At 45.2% G+C, this 18,450-nt stretch overlaps 1 protein-coding gene across 2 annotated transcripts in view; it reads right to left on the bottom strand.

Annotated features, from left to right (window-relative positions):
• Positions 1-5,013: 5,013 nt before the first annotated feature.
• Positions 5,014-18,450, bottom strand: part of SLC35F3 (solute carrier family 35 member F3) — a 167,323-nt gene continuing 153,886 nt past the window's right edge. For both annotated transcript variants that reach the window (XM_050314204.1, XM_050314206.1), the window contains 5 exons: positions 17,930-18,149; positions 11,975-12,100; positions 9,346-9,538; positions 7,704-7,793; positions 5,014-6,679 (listed from right to left, as the gene is read on the bottom strand). In XM_050314204.1, coding sequence (XP_050170161.1) covers positions 6,435-6,679; positions 7,704-7,793; positions 9,346-9,538; positions 11,975-12,100; positions 17,930-18,149 — 874 coding nt within the window. In that variant the 3' untranslated portion in view covers positions 5,014-6,434. The remainder of the gene's footprint in view (positions 6,680-7,703; positions 7,794-9,345; positions 9,539-11,974; positions 12,101-17,929; positions 18,150-18,450) is intronic.

Raw genomic sequence — 18,450 nt, forward strand, 5'->3', positions numbered from 1 at the left:
TTACTGCATTCACAAAACAGAAGGGATAATGTAATTATATATAATTAATCACAAAACCCAAATAGCACATCTGGGATATTTGTGATAAATAGTTTATTCTTTAATGACCTGTGGCCCGAGAAGTACTCACTGGAGACAATTGTAAGTAACTCTGTGTAATGGATATTATGGAAATGTGGTGATCTGGTTTTAGAAAGTGCATGAATAGAAAAATACGCAGATTTATCTAACACATTTTTAATGGCATTATTTCCATCTGGTTAAACTGCCATCATAAGGAGGTAGGAGGGTTTTGTTGTTAGTTAGCCGGTTCTAAGTATTTATCTTTAGTCTTTTACTTTTGGTAAATGACCCCAGGAAGTAATGAGTGGGATATTTATCATAACTAGGCAGAGGCTAATGTTCTAGAAAGAAGGGAGACTGAAAAAATTCCAGATTTGCTAGGTGTGTTAGTTGCCGCAGTTGAAGCTTTTGAATTACATTTCCATTTAGCAGTTAGTGAGATAGATGTTAAAGAAATAGATGCCTGTTTCCCACTGAAACTCTTGCCAGCAATGCAATTAAAGTGAATCATGTGGAGTTTATACAGTGGTTCAGCTCTTAGACTCTTCTGTGCCTGTTCTTGCTAATTGTGAAACGACATTGCGTGTGCTTTGCCTTCCAGTAATGTCTAACAGATCACTCCTCACCTACAGCCTTACTTACCCATATTTAATTGAAATTTGCCCAGCAGATTCTTGATTGGCAACCATAATGACTCCTCCTTTTACTTTGGAAGCAATTAGCACGTTACAGGTTTCCCTACCAATCCTTGATATACTGGAGCTATGTTCAGCTTTGTGCTTATACCAGGAGCTCAATTGATTTGTTTTTCTTTCATTGAAATAGTCCAATAGTCCATAACGGATGTTCAAGGAACCAAATTTTAAAATGAGTTCTTTAAGTAATATAGCTCTGTGTACAACTATTTATTTTGCTGGAAATAATAACAAAGTCTTATCTAAGGTAGTTTGGGACATTTTCTTCTGTTATGGAACACCAAGATTTTTTTTTTTTTAAACAAAATTTTTAAAATATGTAGTTCAGGAGAACTATATGTTAAGATCTTTCCTTCCTTCCCTCTTTCTCCTTCCTCCCTTCCTTCTCAAATGCCCATTAAGGATGTAACTCTGAGTCCTTTGACGTTAGTGTTCCTTGCTATGCTTGGTGAAAAAAAAATTAAAAAAGCAAAATCATCACAATGATTAATTGTAGATGGTTTTATTATTAAAAAGGGAGTAAATTAAGCAAAGAAGCCCCATGAACTGCACACAATGATCACCTCTTAGATTGAAAACATTTAAGAAATATATATTGTACTTTGTATGGCCTTATGCAAAGCACTCCTTTTCATTATTTCATAAAGACTTCACTGTGAGTTTTACTTATGTGAAATTCTTTTTAACAATAACACGCTTAAACTTCAGATGAGTTAGCAAAAATTTAGGTGTATGTATGAACAAAGCAGAAGTGTACAATGAGAAAGAAAATGGTAGCTTTTGTTCAGTGGTCTTAGCAAGTAAATTTTCTAAATCCTTAAGAAAATGTGAATATTCACGTGGTTTTGTAATTTTTTTTCTTTTTTTTTTTTTTTTTTTAACTAAATGTGTGTTGAGGCTCTTAGCTTGATTTCTTCAAAATGCTTACTTTGCTGGGTGTTGTGGTGAGTATCCCTACACTAGGGAGTGCCAGTGTGACATGAACATAGAGGATGAAGCACTTGCCTTGGGACACTGGGGGAGGGACAGAGGAAGAGAGTACTCCAGCTTTCTGTGGTAGCTCTGTGAGTGTCAGGGGGCTGGATGTGTGCAATCATCAGGTAGTGCAGGAGGGCATTTGACTAGGAGGTAAGCCATCTGTGCAGGCTGGTAGGGAGACAGAGGAGAAAGAATAGACAGAATGGTGATTTTCACCTTCTCCAGACTGCTTAGTGATTCAAAGCCTGAAGTACTCTGTGGAGTGCAGTCTGAAAATCACTAGACTACCTCAAGGAGTGGTGATCATGATGATGAAAAAGCTCAACAACTGGAGTTTTAGGATTCTTTTAAGGTGATGAAGTAATTTACATTAATTATAGGCACTTGTTTTTCATGACAGAGTTCCACTTTTGTTCAGTTGTTAGGAAGGAAGAAAACAGAAAAAGGAGTATTTTGGGAGAAACAGAGGATTGTGGGAATATTGACCTCACTGGAGTCCAGGTTTTAATCCAGGTTGTAGGATTCTTTTAAAAATCCTGTAAGGATCTTTTAAGTGTCTGGGTCAGTTGAGGTATGTGCAGAACTTGGAGTTTGGTGAAAATATTCTGTGGAAGTTAGCCAAGGCAGCTTGTTCTTTCATGTTAAAAGTAGTCTGAAGGATGGATGACTTACTGCAGACTTGTCTTGGCCCTTTTTTTTTGAGAGAATAGGAAGCACTGCACTTAGAGTTTCAGATGATGCTTCTAACCAAAGAAATTAAGGTACTGTGGGTGACAAGAGGTTTTCTTGTGGATTAATAGCTGGTTAGTGAGGCAGGAAAGAACAGGAATAAATTATTGCTGTTCAAAAGGAGAGAGATTACCAAAGGAGCTGTGCAATCTAAAGACTGGTCAAAAAACCCCATTTACTGATCATACTTTTTAACTGTTTCAAGAGAGTGAAGAGTTAACACTGAGAGAGGATCTGTCACTGCCATGTAGCCCAGCAGCAAAATAGGTGGTAGCATTCAGCATTAATAGACACGAGGTAAAGGACATGGTAAAAAAGTCTAAGATACATGGTGAGGGGCTATAAGTTTACTGCTGTCACTCATCAGAAAAATTCTCAATTTATGGTAAATTTATGGTCTATTAAAGCACATCTACTTTAGTTCTCTTCATTTGGGTGAAAGACGCTCTTCAGGTTGGTTGCTGTTGTTCCTAATCAATGCGCTGATGGCTATGCTGTGATGTTAGGTGGACTGAATCTAGAACTGGAGGGAAACCTGGAAATGATGATCTGGAAAACTCATTTGAGTTCTATTCTGAAAGATCATCTAGTTAACAGTAGGATTAAAGAAATGTCTCTAGATCATTGCAGAGAAATTGCATATAACAGGTTGTTAAATACACTGCTCATATGAGCTCCACAACTTCCCTTGTTTAAGTCTTTTCTAGAACTGTAACTCTGCTTATAAGTTCTACTCTTTGCTGTCAAGAAGTTGGTTGTATCCTAGTTTATCTGTAATGTGCAGTCCACCTAACACCTTCTTTAAAATCGTCTTGTGCATATATAAAGATCCCTCTAGCATAGTTTCAGGTGGAATAAGAAAATTATGAGTTTTATTATTTTCAGAAACATTAGTTTGAGCTACTGGTTCTGTCCTTAGGAAAGGGATTTCCTCTTAGAAGTTTCTTAGGCTGCTGATGGACATCTGTTCATTTGACTTCCTTTTCATTTTCATAAGAACTTTCAGCTCTTTTTTTCCTTATTTCCCTTTTTAATGTTCAGAACTTCTAGATAAGGTGCAGGCTATTATGAAAATGCCCTAGAACCAGCTAAAGAAGAAAATCTAGTTGCTTCTCTTTTAATAATGATGAGGTAATTAAACTCATCCATCAAAATCCAATACTGCAGGCAGTTCCTGCAAAGACAGCTCACACGAGGACTGGACTGTGAAAGAAGATTCTTGGCCTTTGCCAAGGGGTAGTTCAGGTTTGGAGGCCTTGAAAGACTCCATTCTTTCTGCAGTACAAATTAGGGACATGGAGGCAAATTCTCTGCAGTTTATGACTTCACAGCATGTGCAGAGACTTGGGTTGTTGCAAGGGACAGGTGGGCATCATCCCCTGGAAAGTGTTTTCCAAGAAGTATTTATTTCTTGATCCCATATAGGCCACTTCATCTGATTAATTTGTCTATATGCAGTTTAAGATTGCTTAACATGGGAAATCTAGTTGGCTCTAGTGAGCTCCCACTCAGGAGAGAGATAGTAATAAAGTGCTGTTAGAAATCCTGGCCCTTGCATGTTTTCAGCCTGTTGTCAGGAAGGATGAGCCAACAGAAGCAATGACAGTTGCATCTGGTAAGTCACAGAGTTTTACTAATGCTGCTATCCCTTCTGGTGCATAAATTCTTCCACAGTCCATACTGAAATCTGCTTCCATTTTGGTTTTAAACACATATTAGTTGCCATTTTTAAAGTGGCATTTAGAGCCTTTTGGATACCTACCAGACTGCATCAAACACACAGTAAAGGACTGTGGAGATCACAGAAGGTGCCACTATTGGGATTATGGAAAATGGAAGGACTCTTCTCTGGCCTTGCCTCAGAGAGGTTTGGGAAGGAGTGTAAGGTTCTTTGAGGACGACAAAATGATATATCTGGAGTAAACTTGAATCTGGGAGCTTTGAGGTCAAGTCTCTATGTGTGCCATCAAAGCAGTTATTAGAATTGTACCTGTGCTCCTGTCTTGTGCCTTTGGCCTACTCTGCTTCCCAAACAGATAGGTTTAAAAATTCAGGTGTGTAACAGTTGTTGTGAGCAGCTTCCCACAGCCTTAGATTTGCTTTTGCGTGTAATCTCTGTTAGGAAGTTTTTAGTGTCTGGTCATCAAGTGATATGTAGGGGACAAACATACAGCCTGGACTAGGGCCTAATTATTAATGTACAAATTCATGTCCCACTCACAGCCCCTAAATACCTGTTAGCATATGCATGTATGGGTGGTCACTGAAGCATTTAAAGGAAGGTCATCTTTTCCTTTGATCTGCTTCTGCTGGACATGTATTTCCTGAGTGATGCCTAACAGCATCCCTTTTTCAGATGGATTTGTCCAGGTAGTCTAGAGAAGACTTTGCTGTCAAGGACAGACTAGCTAGCAGTGCATTGAGTTGCAGCCTCGGTTATTTTGATGACAGCGTCTCTCCCTTCTGATCATTTTGGCTAAATACTACCCACAGTCAAACTGCAGTAAAGGTGCAATCAAGAGAAGGAAACGGATAGCACTGAAAGAGGTTGAGTTTAAAATTTTTATTATTTAGCTTTGCCAAACAGATAATGGAATCTGAAGTTGATTTGCTAAAATGTTTTGAAGTGGATGCCACCCCTGCCTGAGACAAAGAGGACCTCAATGGCAGCAGGGACCTTAGGCTATGGCAGCAGTTCAAAAGAACACTTTTAATTTTGTATGCAACAATGTAAACTTCAAAAATAGTAAACTATAACCTTTTTCCCCCCCCTTTTTACATAGCATGTGATCTATCACAGATAGAAATTTAATGGCGAACCAAAATCGCATAAGTAAACATCCTGGTGCTTACAAGTTTCATAAAAAGTGTTACATTTGATGTAAATATCTTACATTTTTAACTCTTAACACTCACAATTATGGAGTAAAAGCAACTGGCGATTCACCCCCTTAGTCCATGCTCTCAGACTGTACATCAGCAACCGCACTCTTGCCAGCCCCTTTGATCATTTTCAGATTGTCCCACACATGACCAAGACTTCCCTTCCTCACATTGGCATTAATCAAGCGCAGCTCCACACAGGGGTAAAACCTGTGAAGTGAGGAGAGAACCAGGTCTCCTGCGCTCGAACTTGCAGTCCCCTGGACCCTGCACTCCCACAGAAGCCATGGCGTGCATGGGAGGCATGTCCTGATGTCAGTGGGAATTTGGGGTCCCTTGGGGCCACAAACCTGAGCCCTGCCATTGCAAGTGCCTCGCAGCAGGACCTGGTTCTGTGTGGATAAAGACAAGAGTTCTGTAGAAGGCACTGGATTTCTCTTGCATGATTTTAAACGTGGACTACAGTCATATGCAGAATAAGGAGATTTGGGCTCTAGACTGCTTTCTCTCTAGTGCTTTAGTGCAAGCAGTTTTAGCGCTTGAATTTTCCCTGTTTGCAGCGCAACATGCGCTCATCTACATAAAGTGATTTCTAAATCTAACTTCCACTCTTCCCCCCATCTTCCCATCCCCGAAAAGATTCCTTTTTTTTGTTCCTTGAAAACTTTCAAAGTACAGCTCTGGTCAAAAATAAACGTGTGATGTAGCATAGCATTTGTTTCTTTTAAATCACAGTGTGCAATGCATCATTCAGTACCTAATGTTCAAAATGTCTGCCCTGCTTTTCATGAAAGTCATTCTTTAAAATAACCTATGCAAATATATTTTGACTATATATTACATTCATTTAAAAAGAGAAGAGAGGTTCTTGGTTTGCAGTTTTTTTCAGTGTACTACTTAAGTGAAAGGTCTGATGTGAAAAAATACAAGCAAACTGGACATGCCAAGACTTGATGCTTTAGATGGTGATCATATCAAAACTGTACAGGTATGTACACCATGTTGGACAGGTGTGCTTCTTTCCAAGAAAAGACCTTTGCGTCATCATATATAAGGTTAACCACAAAGTTTTGGTAAAAAGAGCATTTAATGAGCAAAGGATGACATGGAGGGGCGAGTTCTCCGGCTTTTGTTAGGCAGTCCTGAAGCAATGTCTCCATTCCCTTCGGGGATTTCTTCCTTCTTCCGGACTTTAAGACGCGTGAGGAGCTTTATTACCCAGACGTCCCACTCCTCTGGCAAGAGCAACAAAAGGAAGCCCAGGCCGATAATGATGATGGCAATTACTCGGACACTGTTGAAGACAATTTCACTCGTGTAGTGATCAACAACTGTGTGGGACATTGAATGGGTGTTATTACATCGGAAAAGGCATTAGGGCAGTACCTCCTTCCCTCCCCCTCACCTCCCCAGCTCTGAGGGTTAGCTGTGGCAGGAGAACATGGCCATGGAGGCAATGATGGCAGGGGCACTAGCCTTCCTGCTGGATCAGCACACACGCCTCGAGCAGCACAGGAACTCACGCTGAGGTCCAGGTATGCTGAGAAAGGGGCATTTCCCTTCCCCGGTACAGCAGCCTCTTCATGCAAATTTTTCTTCTCCCTCTGACTGCTCTGCTGAGTAATAAACCCTGCACAGGCTGAGCTGTGCACAGTGTTTGGTACCCAAGTCTGCCAGAGCAGTGCCCGGCTCTGCGTGTGTGTAGTCAGCTCGAAGTGGGAGCTGCCACTTCCACTGTGGCACCAGTTGAGCATGCTGGGTTTTAGGAGTGGTGGCTCTGGTTTGGGTTGGGGTTGTCTCTGCACTCCTCTGCCCAGCCCTCTTGGACTCTGCCGTCTCTTGGCTTACACTAAATTTCAGAAAAGTGTCAGAGAAACATACCAGGCTATGCCCAAAATTGAATTGTCAGTGCTCTCGATAACACCTACTATGTTATTTACCAAGGCAAGCAGAATTACTAGTACCTACCTGCTTTAAAATTAAGAAATTTTAATTATTTCAATTTAGTGTTAAGCCTGCCTTGAAGAAATAATTAAAAATTATTTCTGCTTCATCCATGAGTTTTCATTGCAGCTCAGGGATGAATGACTTCAAATCTACTTTGTTTTTCATACATAGACTTCTTTGGACAGTAATTTAAAAAAACAATTCTAGGGGTTATGAATATTCATGAAGTATTACGCAATACATATTTAACACCTAAGGAATAAATTTTTAATCAGTGTCATCTCTGTAAGCCCTTGAGAGAAGATGCAAAACATGTTTAATATATTTATTTGCTTTTATCCCTGCTGTGTATTTGAAAGGCCACAGATTTAATGTATACATTGAGATGCAAAAGACAGAAATTCTTACCTGCGTTCACTGGGACACTCAGCACAATTCCAAGAGAAATCAAGGTGGGGTAGGTAATAGCAATCCCAAAATTTAGTAGAATATTGAATGCTGAAGAAGGAAAGAAAAAATATTTTTTGGTAGAGTGAAATTAGGCTGAAAGAATGTAACTTGAAACATTTATGCTTTATTACTCTCTCTGCATGTTGTTCAAATAGAAGGTACATTAACTTCTGTTGTTATTCCTGGAAGATATCAAAGGACAGAGGTTTGTGTGCCTGATGTCCTCCTGCCTGAGACATTGCTGTTTCTGGGGAACTCTGTATCCCACTGGAGTCCAGTGGCAGGATCAGGGTGAGGTTTGTGTACAGCCTGCCTCTCAGTGTTACGTGCAGTAATTTCCACTCTATGTACTGATCATCCACTTTGCCCTGCCTAAAGACTAAACACTCTTCCTTTGGGAGATTTCAGCTGAACAGTAGCTTCTTTTTTGTAGAAAAGATGCCCCCAGTTGCAGGTGGAAGATGCTGTAAATCTAACCCTCTTCCAGGCAGGAACTTGCTAAATATAATTTCGTACAATGAAATTATAATATCACTATAATATCATTACAACGGAATGATTATAATATCACTCCATTGTAATACCACACACTGTTCATCAAGAGTCTCATGACAAATCAATAATTGCTTTGGACCAAATTCACCCTTGTTTTAAGGTGTTTGGCTTTAGCAGAGTCAGGAAAGCTTTGCCAATACTGAGTCGGGCTCCGACTCTCTTCTAGTAGTACCCATGTATTGCACACCCCAGTGATCACTTGCCAAGTTCTGCACTACTTGTTTACAGACACCTTCCATTGAGCCCACTGATAAGTAACCTGGAGGTACTTCTGGAGTTAGTAACTTTGACTGTTCAGGGTAAAAGCAGCTTAGACTAAAGACAGGGACAGAGGAGAGCTATTTCCAGTAGAAATTATTGTTTTAGGAGATGTGATTCCATCATCCAGTTTAGGGGCCAACTGTGGCAGCAAGTCATCTCATCTAGTTCAACAGTGAACAACATCACACTTCTGATAACCATTAACTATTAAAGCTTAGATTTGGCATCCCTCCCCAGCTGGGTTCCTTTGGTGGCACAATAGTGGCAGCAGAAGAGAGGAGTGCCAGCTACCAAATTTCCACCGCCACTATGCAACACTACATTTTCAGAAGTTTCCCTCTCTTTAGCAGTAACAATTATCTATTACTGCAGGAATCAGAGGCACTGGAGTCTGGCCTTGACTGGCCTGGCCTAACGTCCTTGGTCTGGGGATGCTGAGGAGCCCAACAAAATGCCCCTCCAGGATGGTTGCTTCCTGTTGCAGCCCAGGCAAGTGTCCCCTGTCTCTGTAACACAGAGTTCACGAGTAGGAGTTAGGACAAGCTTACAGTTTAGTCTGCATCTTCTAATGAAAACCACAGTATTTTGGCTTGGTAATAACAGCAGAAGTGAGGTATGCATTGCCACCTAGGAATGGACCCTCTCAGGATATCTTAAGCTAGTAATTAGGTTGAGAAGAAGGGAAAACAGCTCCAGTATGTTAGAGGTCTGCAGCTTCCACCAGTGGTCAACTTGTGGCACTCTCTTCCACCCTGAGCTCTGTGAGAGCCCCCCATATACTCACTCAATAAGAGAATTGAAAATCCGCAGAGGTTTCCCCAAGGAACGATGTCAAAAGAGCTCCAGTACTCCACTTTGGTAAAATAAAGGATGACAGGAATACAGGTAACGAAGAGGATGTTGAAGACAGCTAACACAGACAGGAATAAGGCAGCTTCTCCAAATTTAGCACTGCCCAAAAGAAGTTTGAATAAAACCTAGAAGAGGAAAAGACATGGATTTAACTCTCTTGCACTGCATCCCTGGAAGGCTGGTGTTCTGTCCTGGCTCCAGTGAAACCCAGCATCCTGGCACAGTGGGCAATTGCTGGGTCCCAAGCAATGTCAGTTGCATACCTATGCAGTGATGCTTGCTGGACACTTGAGATGGCTGCTCATGCAACTGTGGAGAGCAGCTTGTATGGCCCAGCCCTCTCCCTCCTACCACCTCTTGGAACAGAGGCACGGGCAGCTGCCAATTGAGTCCATGCAGGAAGGGGACTCAGCATCTTTGTCTGTGCATGTCCTGAAAGGAAAGGTCACTAACCCTGGCTTAGGGCCCTTCGCTCTTTTTTCTGCACCTCTAGAAAAGCTGACATTAAGAACAGGATACTTGGTGGAGCAGGAGAGGAGGAGGAGAGGAAACACCTCCTGCATGAGACATCATTGGTCCAGGCCTTGGGCTGCCACCTGGGGAGTGCTATGGTGGTGAGCAAGTGCAGTCCATGCTGTCTGGCTGTCCTCACACCTTCTCCCTGGGAACTCATTCCCGGAAGGCAGATAGCGTAGCAGCAGAGCCTCAGTCCAGAGCATAGATTCAGCCTGGCTAATGAGACTGCAGGGAGGGATTTAAAAGCTTTGGTTTGTTAGTGGGAGAAGGAAAAAGACAGTAGAAATGAAGGATGTGAGTGGCCCATCTGGTGAGTGCCTGTGGACAGGTGTTGTCAGGAGTCTACATCAGTTTTTCACCACACATCTGCAGAGGATCTGTTGGATACTGTGGGCTGTTGGTACAATTTTCTCTGTCACTGGCTGCAAACCAGGACAGCCAATGGACTCTGACTTACTGTTTTGTGCTCGAATGGCAGCCCCCCTGGCCATCATCAGCCTTCTCTGCTTTGCCTACCCAGAGCAGGCAAGTCTGCAGGGGCTGCCTGCTCACAGGGCTCTGCCCACTCCCATCACCTCTCAGACCAGTGCAGCTGTGTTGCTGCTCTGCATAATGGAGCAAAATGTCCCAAAAGCCACTCATTTGACACCTGAGGACAGCATGTTGCCCCTGGCAGAGCAGACAGCTGGCACAGCAGACTGAAGCATCTGTGCCTGGGGTAAGAGAGCTGGTCAAGGTGGCTCTGCTGCACGGGGCACAACCTGTCTGCTTGCAGATCTGCCTGCCTCTTTGGCACACACAGCTCATGGAAACTGAGCCAGACTGTGGAAAAGAAGAGCAGAGTGACAGCAGCAGTGGCAGTGGCATGCATTGCACAACAAGCTGCTCAGCTCCATCTGTCCTGGCATGCAAGGCACACTGCAGAGTAACACCCTGCCAGCACTGCCACCACCACCTCCTTGTACACAGGCTCTGGTGGAGCAGCCCTGAGACCCCCATCCCTGCAAGGAGCAGCAGCATCACGGGAGAGGGGGACAGCTAGCCTATAGCCTTGAAAAACTCTGCGTGCCTGCAGATGACTCCAGAGCCACGGCATTTCTTTGGCTCTGGAGGGCCACATTTCTGGTCCTGCAAGGGAACACTATTTTAGAGGTAAGAGCTATATGAAACTTCATGACCTTCCTGATGTCAGACATCATCTGATCTGATAAAGAGAGCAGAAAGCAATGCAGCACTGTGCTGAGGGGCACAGGTAGATGCTTCTCAGTTTGGTTAGTCTCCCTGGACTGCTTCTATTATGGCTGCAGGGCTTTCCTGCCCAATTTCTGTTGGATGACTGATACAGTGCAATTCATTAGACCAGATGGAGATGTCTATACCTCCCTCTAGTCTACACATCTGAGCCAGAGTGGGTGAACCACACCCCTACAAATGCTTATTCCTCAGTGTGGACTGTGACTCTGAGTGCCATGAGCAGCACAGACACAAATGCCTCTCAGGCTGAGTGAAATGCCTCAGCCCTGCAGAGAAGGCTGCATGTCATCTTACACATAGTGCAGCTCATCTGGCCAGTCAGCATGAGGTCTTGATTCATAGGTGTGTGCTTTGAACTTTAAGTATGTGATTTTTTTCCATGACAAGCAACACCAAGCAAGCCCAACACAGGCTCCATATGCCACTGAAAGAGGATGGGAAAGGGGAAGTAACAAAGTGACTTGGAAAAGAAGCTAAATCTCTGCAGAGTGAGTGATTAAATTCAGCACTTACAGAAAAGCAGCCTCATTTTTCAAGAAGATGGGACATCTGGAAACCCTCCTGTGGACCCTGCAGAAGACTATTCCCAGGAATTAGGAGTTTTTTATCCTAAGTAAGGGCAAACATCAAAGCAAGGGAACACCTGAACGCAGTGTTGCATGGCAGAGCTCTCAAAGAAGGGCACATGGCACTGAACTGCACAGAGGTTTGCAAGTAAGACAGGAACAGTTAAAGTAAGTGATGAGGGTGACAGGCATCTTTTTGTGGGGGAAAGACCCCGGTGTACTTACCTTGTAGAGAGCAGACATTGAGGCAGAACCCACCACCAGGGCTATCCCAATAACAGAGTGGCTGTGAAACCCATCAGCGTACGTCATCATAACTATCCCTGCAATAGCAAATATAGCAGCCACGATCTGGTTGGAGACAAAGAGAGAAAGTAAGAAAGTGTTACTAGACAACCCCCACAATGGAAAAACAGGCATGTAGCTTTAAATGAGAGGCTGTACTTCTGCATCATCTGCTTATGTAGAAAAACAATAGCAAGCCCCAGCTGATACCCAGGGAGCTAGTGCTGCCTGCCTTAGTGGTTTCCCTGGCTGCGAGGAAGCTGCAGGCAGAGCTGGAAGGAGTGGCTGTTCTGGGGGTGTGCAGTAGGCCAGACCACAGGGCCCCATGTCTCTGACTGAGCTGAAGTGGGGATTTAATCTCTGTCACTGAGCCTCGCCACCAGTGGGTCCCTGCAGCCTGTGCATGACAATAATACGCAAGTAGTAGTTCCCTGGAGCTTGCAGGAAAGGCTTCAAATCCTGTTGAAGTTTTGGAGGAAAAAGGTTTTAGAAATAAACAAGGGAATAGAACTCATGCAACTACTTTCCAGTCTAGACATGTCATTTCAGAGCAGAAGGTTTATTCAGCCAGCTAGGCACACTGCAATGCCTGAAGGGGGGTCTCCCAAATGGAGGAAACATTCATGAAGGTAGAGGACAGGCTGCCCTGATTTACCAGGGTCAGCAAGAGACCCCTGGCTTTTCTGGGACTGTCCTGCCAGATGCCTTCAGCCTCCCTGGGTGGTAATTCTGGGGTGAAAAGGGCTTTCTGCATGCTCATGCTTCCTGGCTCTGCAGTGGTGAGAGGGGCATCCTGCTTAGACCACACGCCTTTCGGCTGCACATTCATGGTGATGCTTCTAAGATGACTGGTATATTAGTTTATTTGGACCCACAGCTGGGTTAAGTGCCCAGTTAACTGTCCCCTCTCCCAGGGCCATACCAGTATTTCAAGCCTCATTCACAGGCTGCAGCTGTTTACACATCCAAAAGCAAGGGCTTCCTCTCACCTTTCCTGTTCCCTACCAGAGACACTGGCACTGCAGTTAAGATGCAAGCTTTGTGCCAAGCTCTGCTGCTGACTGATGAGCAAGATGGTAGCCCCTTTACCAGCTTCAGGTGCCCATCCCAGCAGAACCATCAGCCTCTTCCCTGGGTTGAGTTGGGGCTGGTGCCAGGTGGCACCTATAAAGCAGATGATCATCCAGCAGATCCCTCCTGCACACTGACATCAACACCTTCAATTTCCCCTTACAGAAAAATGCAAGCAAAACCTTATCAATTTCTCCACAGGTGTTGCTGTAGAATGGCAGGGTGGCATAAGGGTAGAAAAAAGTCCAAATTAGTGGAAGCTGACACTGTCTGGAAAATACAGCTGCTAACAGCCTCTCAACTAGAGGCAGAGACTCTGAGTCTAGAAATTACTGTACTGCTGTTCAAGATGCTGCACAAGCACAGCTTCAGCAGGCTATGGAGGGACAGGGTTTCCCCCAACTGCTCAGCCCCTTGCATGCCCCAGTTGAGGGACAGCAAGTTCTGAAGAATCTGATTTATGACCTGATCAGGAGCCCAGTACAGGCTGCACAGGCTGGGTATGCACATTGCAGATTGGAGAGGTTCAGATAAAGCATCTTGGCTTGCAGTCCTGTGGGCATCAGGTCTCTCCATGTACAGATGTGTGGCATCATTTCTAAACTGAAGTTTCATGGTGGTGTAACTGGACCCTATGGTCCTGGACAGGCTTCTTTTCAAGGCAGGGAGAGAAACCCTGTCGATGCATGGCTCTGCAGCAGTAGGGCTGTTTCAGATAGGCAGATCTGAAAGAGCTCAGCAGTTCTCTCACCAGTGTGCCAGTGCTTGTCAAGTAAAGATTCAGACACTCTGCGTGGATTCAGAGACACAAAAAAAAAGGTTCTTGAATGAGACTAGCATGAGGCAGGTGCAGAAAAAGAGATTTGTGTTCACCCAACACAAAATTTAGTGAAGGAAAGCTCTGCTGTTGCACGCGGTGGATGTGAAAATTTACAAGGATAAACTCATGGAAGAAAAAAAATACATCAATGACTATTAGCTATAGAAACATTGCTTCCATCTCAGGAAGTCCTTGAGCCTCAAATTGCTGGAGGCTGGAAAGTCTCATAAGGAAATATCATTATAGGCTCTTCCTATTTATATAGATTTTTCCAGGTGTCCACAGCAGGCAGCTGCTGGAGGAAGGCTTCTGGGGCAGAGGCACTTTCGGTCTGACTCAGTATGGCTCTTTGTAGAGCTGCAAGATACATGGCTCAGGCTTATCTGAAAGATGGCAACTCTGTACCTCCCTTCAACATCACCCATGCTACAGGCCAGGTGACAAAGAGTGGAAGATGCAGCATTTCCTGTAGCATCTGCTTCAGGTCTGGCTGTCTCGTGTCTGAGCTGCATGGGGCTTGTCCTGCCTTCACTGGAGAGCGAGGGGGAACCACAACCAAATGCCAGGCTGTGGCATCCAGCTGGTACCTCCAGGTGCATCTGCAAAGGGAGCCTTCCTCAGCCCCCCAGAGGATGGCTGTAGTGCCTCTGTGGTGGAAACTTGAGGGACACGTTAACGAAGTGCAGCATGAAAAGTATCCAGGTTTGCTTTTAAAGTCAAGGGATGATCAACTTCAGAGCACCTTCCAGGAGGCTGTGTCTCTGCCTGGTTGAAAAGGAAGACTACAATTTGGAATTTGATAGTATATTTTTTTCCAAATCCCACAGGCAGATGAGCTTGTCTATATGTGTTATGTGCACCGGAGGCACTTGCAAGCAATGGCTCTCTTGGATCCTGAGCTGTTTTATTCACTGTAGCGTGGAGGGAAACACTGCAGTCAAAGCAAATAAATGCAGTTTTGTTGGGGCAGAGGTCCTTGCCTCTTTCATCAAGCATATCACAAATGTCAGATGAGTCTTGGCCTCACCTCTCAGTCCCTTGTCAACATGCCAGGTGTCACATACACCTTCTCCTGAATCCTTTCAGCCTGTCTATCAAGCACATTGTTAGTGGCACTGACAGGCTGCTTGCACACCACAGTGCCTGCAGTTCCTTGCAGGTGTCTTAGCACTGCAGGGCTTGCAGAGGCAAAGTTTCAGGCACTCACAGCTTCATTATGTGTGTGTCTTTTCTGACAGCTCACAGCCCAGCTGGTCCTTGCTCTGGACACAGTGAAGGGGTAAAATTGCAACCTCATTACAGGAGATGTAGGCCCTTGCAAATGACCGAATGGCAAGGATGGGAACTCGTAGCTTGCTCTTACATTTAAATTCCAGTCAAATTGTGATTTAAGTGCCTATAGAGCTAGTAGTTGCACTTCTGAAGGCCAAATAGAATACTTGTGCTTGCTTAAACCACACTGAGCTGCTGCCTTTCTCATCTGGCCTCTCCTTCAGCAGGCATGAACAGGGACCTCTCAAAGGGTGCCTCTAAAAGGGTCAACAGATTTGACAGAGTGTGGCCCTGAGGGACCACAAGCTTTGGGGCTGGGCTGTGTGCTAGCCTGCAGTCCCTAGGTCACTCTCAGCGAAGCCCTAGCAACTGTCCCTCCTCCTGGTTGACAGACCCAGGCAGAAGGCCGTGTGTTGGGACTCATCCCGAGGCCATCCCTCAGCAGTGCCATGCTTGCTGCTTATCACATGGGCTGTACAGAAAAGAGAGGAAAGAGGGAAGAAAATTATTCTCTCCCAAGACTCCATGCTATGTCCCTCTGCAGACAGGAGTGCCCTGGCACTCCCTCTGTGCCACACCAAGCCAGGTGTCAGGACTGCTGTGTTGCCATGTGTCCTTCCAGTCCCCAGGGGCAAGTGCCTCCTCACTCTCATATTGTCACAGGTCAGGATGCCACAACTGCTCAAGAGTGAATAGCCCGGTCTGCCTGCGAATCCCTTCCCCCTGCACCCAGGTCCCTTACGGGCCCATCACCTGGGACGGAGACAGCTGTGTTCATTCTTGGGTACAAAGGTGGGTTCTCAGGAAGACTCCCTGCCACCCTTCATCAGTGCCAGGTGCCACAGTGAAGGGCTGGAACACATGGCAGGAGCATCACACAGACCCCCACTGCCCTAGCCCCTGTTCTGGTTCTCTGTTTCATTGCTACTTTCTCAAAGCAGTGCTGATAGGAAATGAAGGACAGCTGGGCATGGCTGGGAGGACCATTTAGGTTTGCTTCCCTGCTCCTTCCACTCCTTCTGCCCCTTTAAGACAGGAGGCATATCCAGAGCAGGATTCATCCCCCAGTGCATGTCACCTGCCATGGCAAAAGACAGCTTGTGAGGGAAGCTGATGGAGAGTCCCTGACCATCTTGGCTCTTCAATCATGGCCACGCACCCAGGAAAGCACGAGAACCATCTCTGCTCCAGCGTGGGCATGCCCATGTGGGTATCCCTACACACAGGTTGGCTTCTGTCCCTCCACACCACAGCCACATCCAGTGGTGACAGATGACACATTCAGAACGAGGAGCAAGCTGCAGGTGCAGGACAGCAGTGGTCATCCCTTCATACATTTCCCCTCCTAGTGTGTCACCAGTGCTACAGCTGACAGTGCCACAAGAGAGATGAAGATCACAAAAATACGTTTTTTCTTTTTTTTTGATTTATCAAAATGGTCAGCACATCCAGCTATGATAACAGTGGTACTTCCCTGCCTCCATGATTATTTCAGGATACCCTTGCACTCAGAAACCAGAGTGATTTTGTTTTCAGCATAGGGCTACCTGGGTAGCAGGGGTGGGCAGACACCAGCTGGCCAGGTCGGGCTTTTGGCAGGTACATTTTGCAACCATCCCCTGAGCAGCCTTTTGGCTGCCACCACCGAAAGGCTGGCCAAGCTCTCCTGCCAAGTTCTCCTGCCAGTGAGGGAACACTTCCCAAAAAGTTAACTCTCGGCTGCTCCACGCAGTGAGGGCTAACAATCCCTCCTGAGCACTAACAGCATTGCCCAGGTGGGTGAGCAGGGAGCTCCCCAAGTGATGGGCAGGAAATAGGAGTTATTACAGTTATTGCTGTTAATATTGATTACTAATTAATATTAATTAATTAATTAATTAATTAATTAATAAATAATAATAATTAATGCCTTTTCCTTCCAGTTACTCCTGGCCCTGGCAGGAGCTACTTGGCCCTAACTGGTTTACCCATTCCCACCCTCTGCTTCCACGTGCTGAGGGATACCTAGAGGGCAGCAGGGTTTGCAAGGAGATGAGGGGTTTTCTGATAAACCCTCTGCACGCGGCTCTGTTGCTGCTGCGGAGTAGGCATTTGCAGGGGGTGCAGGACTAAAGGCGTAAGCAAACATTTGGGGTGCCACCAGGAGAGCAGCCCACAGCTGCTGGCCAGATGCAAGTCCCTGTGAGTTGGCTCGACAGGGATTCTCCATCACTGACACAGGTTCATGTTTTGGCCACAGGTTGCCAAGGACAGCACAGCTCTGTACCACAAGCCTGCTGTCGTGCATAGAAAGGTGAAGGCCCTGTTAAATTCAGAGGTTGGGACCAGAAATGCATTGTGTGCAGCCAATGTTTGCAGGAATATGCAGTTAGAAACAACTACGTCTGGTGCCACAGCCTGGAAATAGTCCCTCAGAAGGGGCTGGCAAAGGCTGACACACATCCACAGCAACATGGAGATAGCACATATCCTTCGTGACACGTTCTGGAGCAAGTTACCTCTTTCCTGAAGGAAAATGTACAAAGACACCAGACTGGGGGAGCCAGGGCCTCCAAGAGCTCACAGGCACCTGGGCAGGCTGCAGGGAAGGATGTATCCTGCTCCACAAGGATTTCTGTGCCCACTCAGCAGTCTGCATGGGTGCTGCTTGACTCAGCTGGCAGGAGGCAAGGGGTAAAGGGAAGACAGAGGGTGAGGATGAAGAAGGGAGACAGAGATAAGGAGTCACTTACCCTCACTCCCATGAACCTGTCCCTCAGAACGATCCATGAAAGCAAGAACACAAAAGCTTTGTTGCAGCAGAACAACACGGAGACATCCGTAGTGTTTATTTTCTTTATTGCATGTAAGTAAAGGTAGTTTGTGAGTGTCCAAAGAACACCAAAGGGTGCTGCCTTGGTAAAAAACACCTTCAAAGTCAAGCCATTGTCTCCAAAAAATCGACAGCACTCCCTAAAACAAGGAGAGAAAGGCAGTGTTATTACATAAGCCAGTCACAGTCTGCAGCAAATATACGGGTTTTTTTGCCTTTTTTGCTTCTCTTCTTTTCCTTTGGGGAAAGAAGGGCACACACCTTAAAGAGGAGAAGAAAAACAAGTTTCAGCTTCTGCTGCAGCAGCCAGCATCTGTACAGAGTACAAATGGGGTGAGGGGGAGCGTGGGGGGATTGCAAACACGGAAGGGACAGCAAAGGAAGAGCAAGGGGAGAGGTGATGACGGGAGATGAAATCTCACTCTCATCATCAGTCCCTTC

The sequence above is a fragment of the Myiozetetes cayanensis genome, unplaced genomic scaffold (assembly GCF_022539395.1).
Source record: "Myiozetetes cayanensis isolate MyiCay16 unplaced genomic scaffold, myiCay2020 scf2-11, whole genome shotgun sequence".
In the NCBI taxonomy this organism is placed as follows: domain Eukaryota; kingdom Metazoa; phylum Chordata; class Aves; order Passeriformes; family Tyrannidae; genus Myiozetetes; species Myiozetetes cayanensis.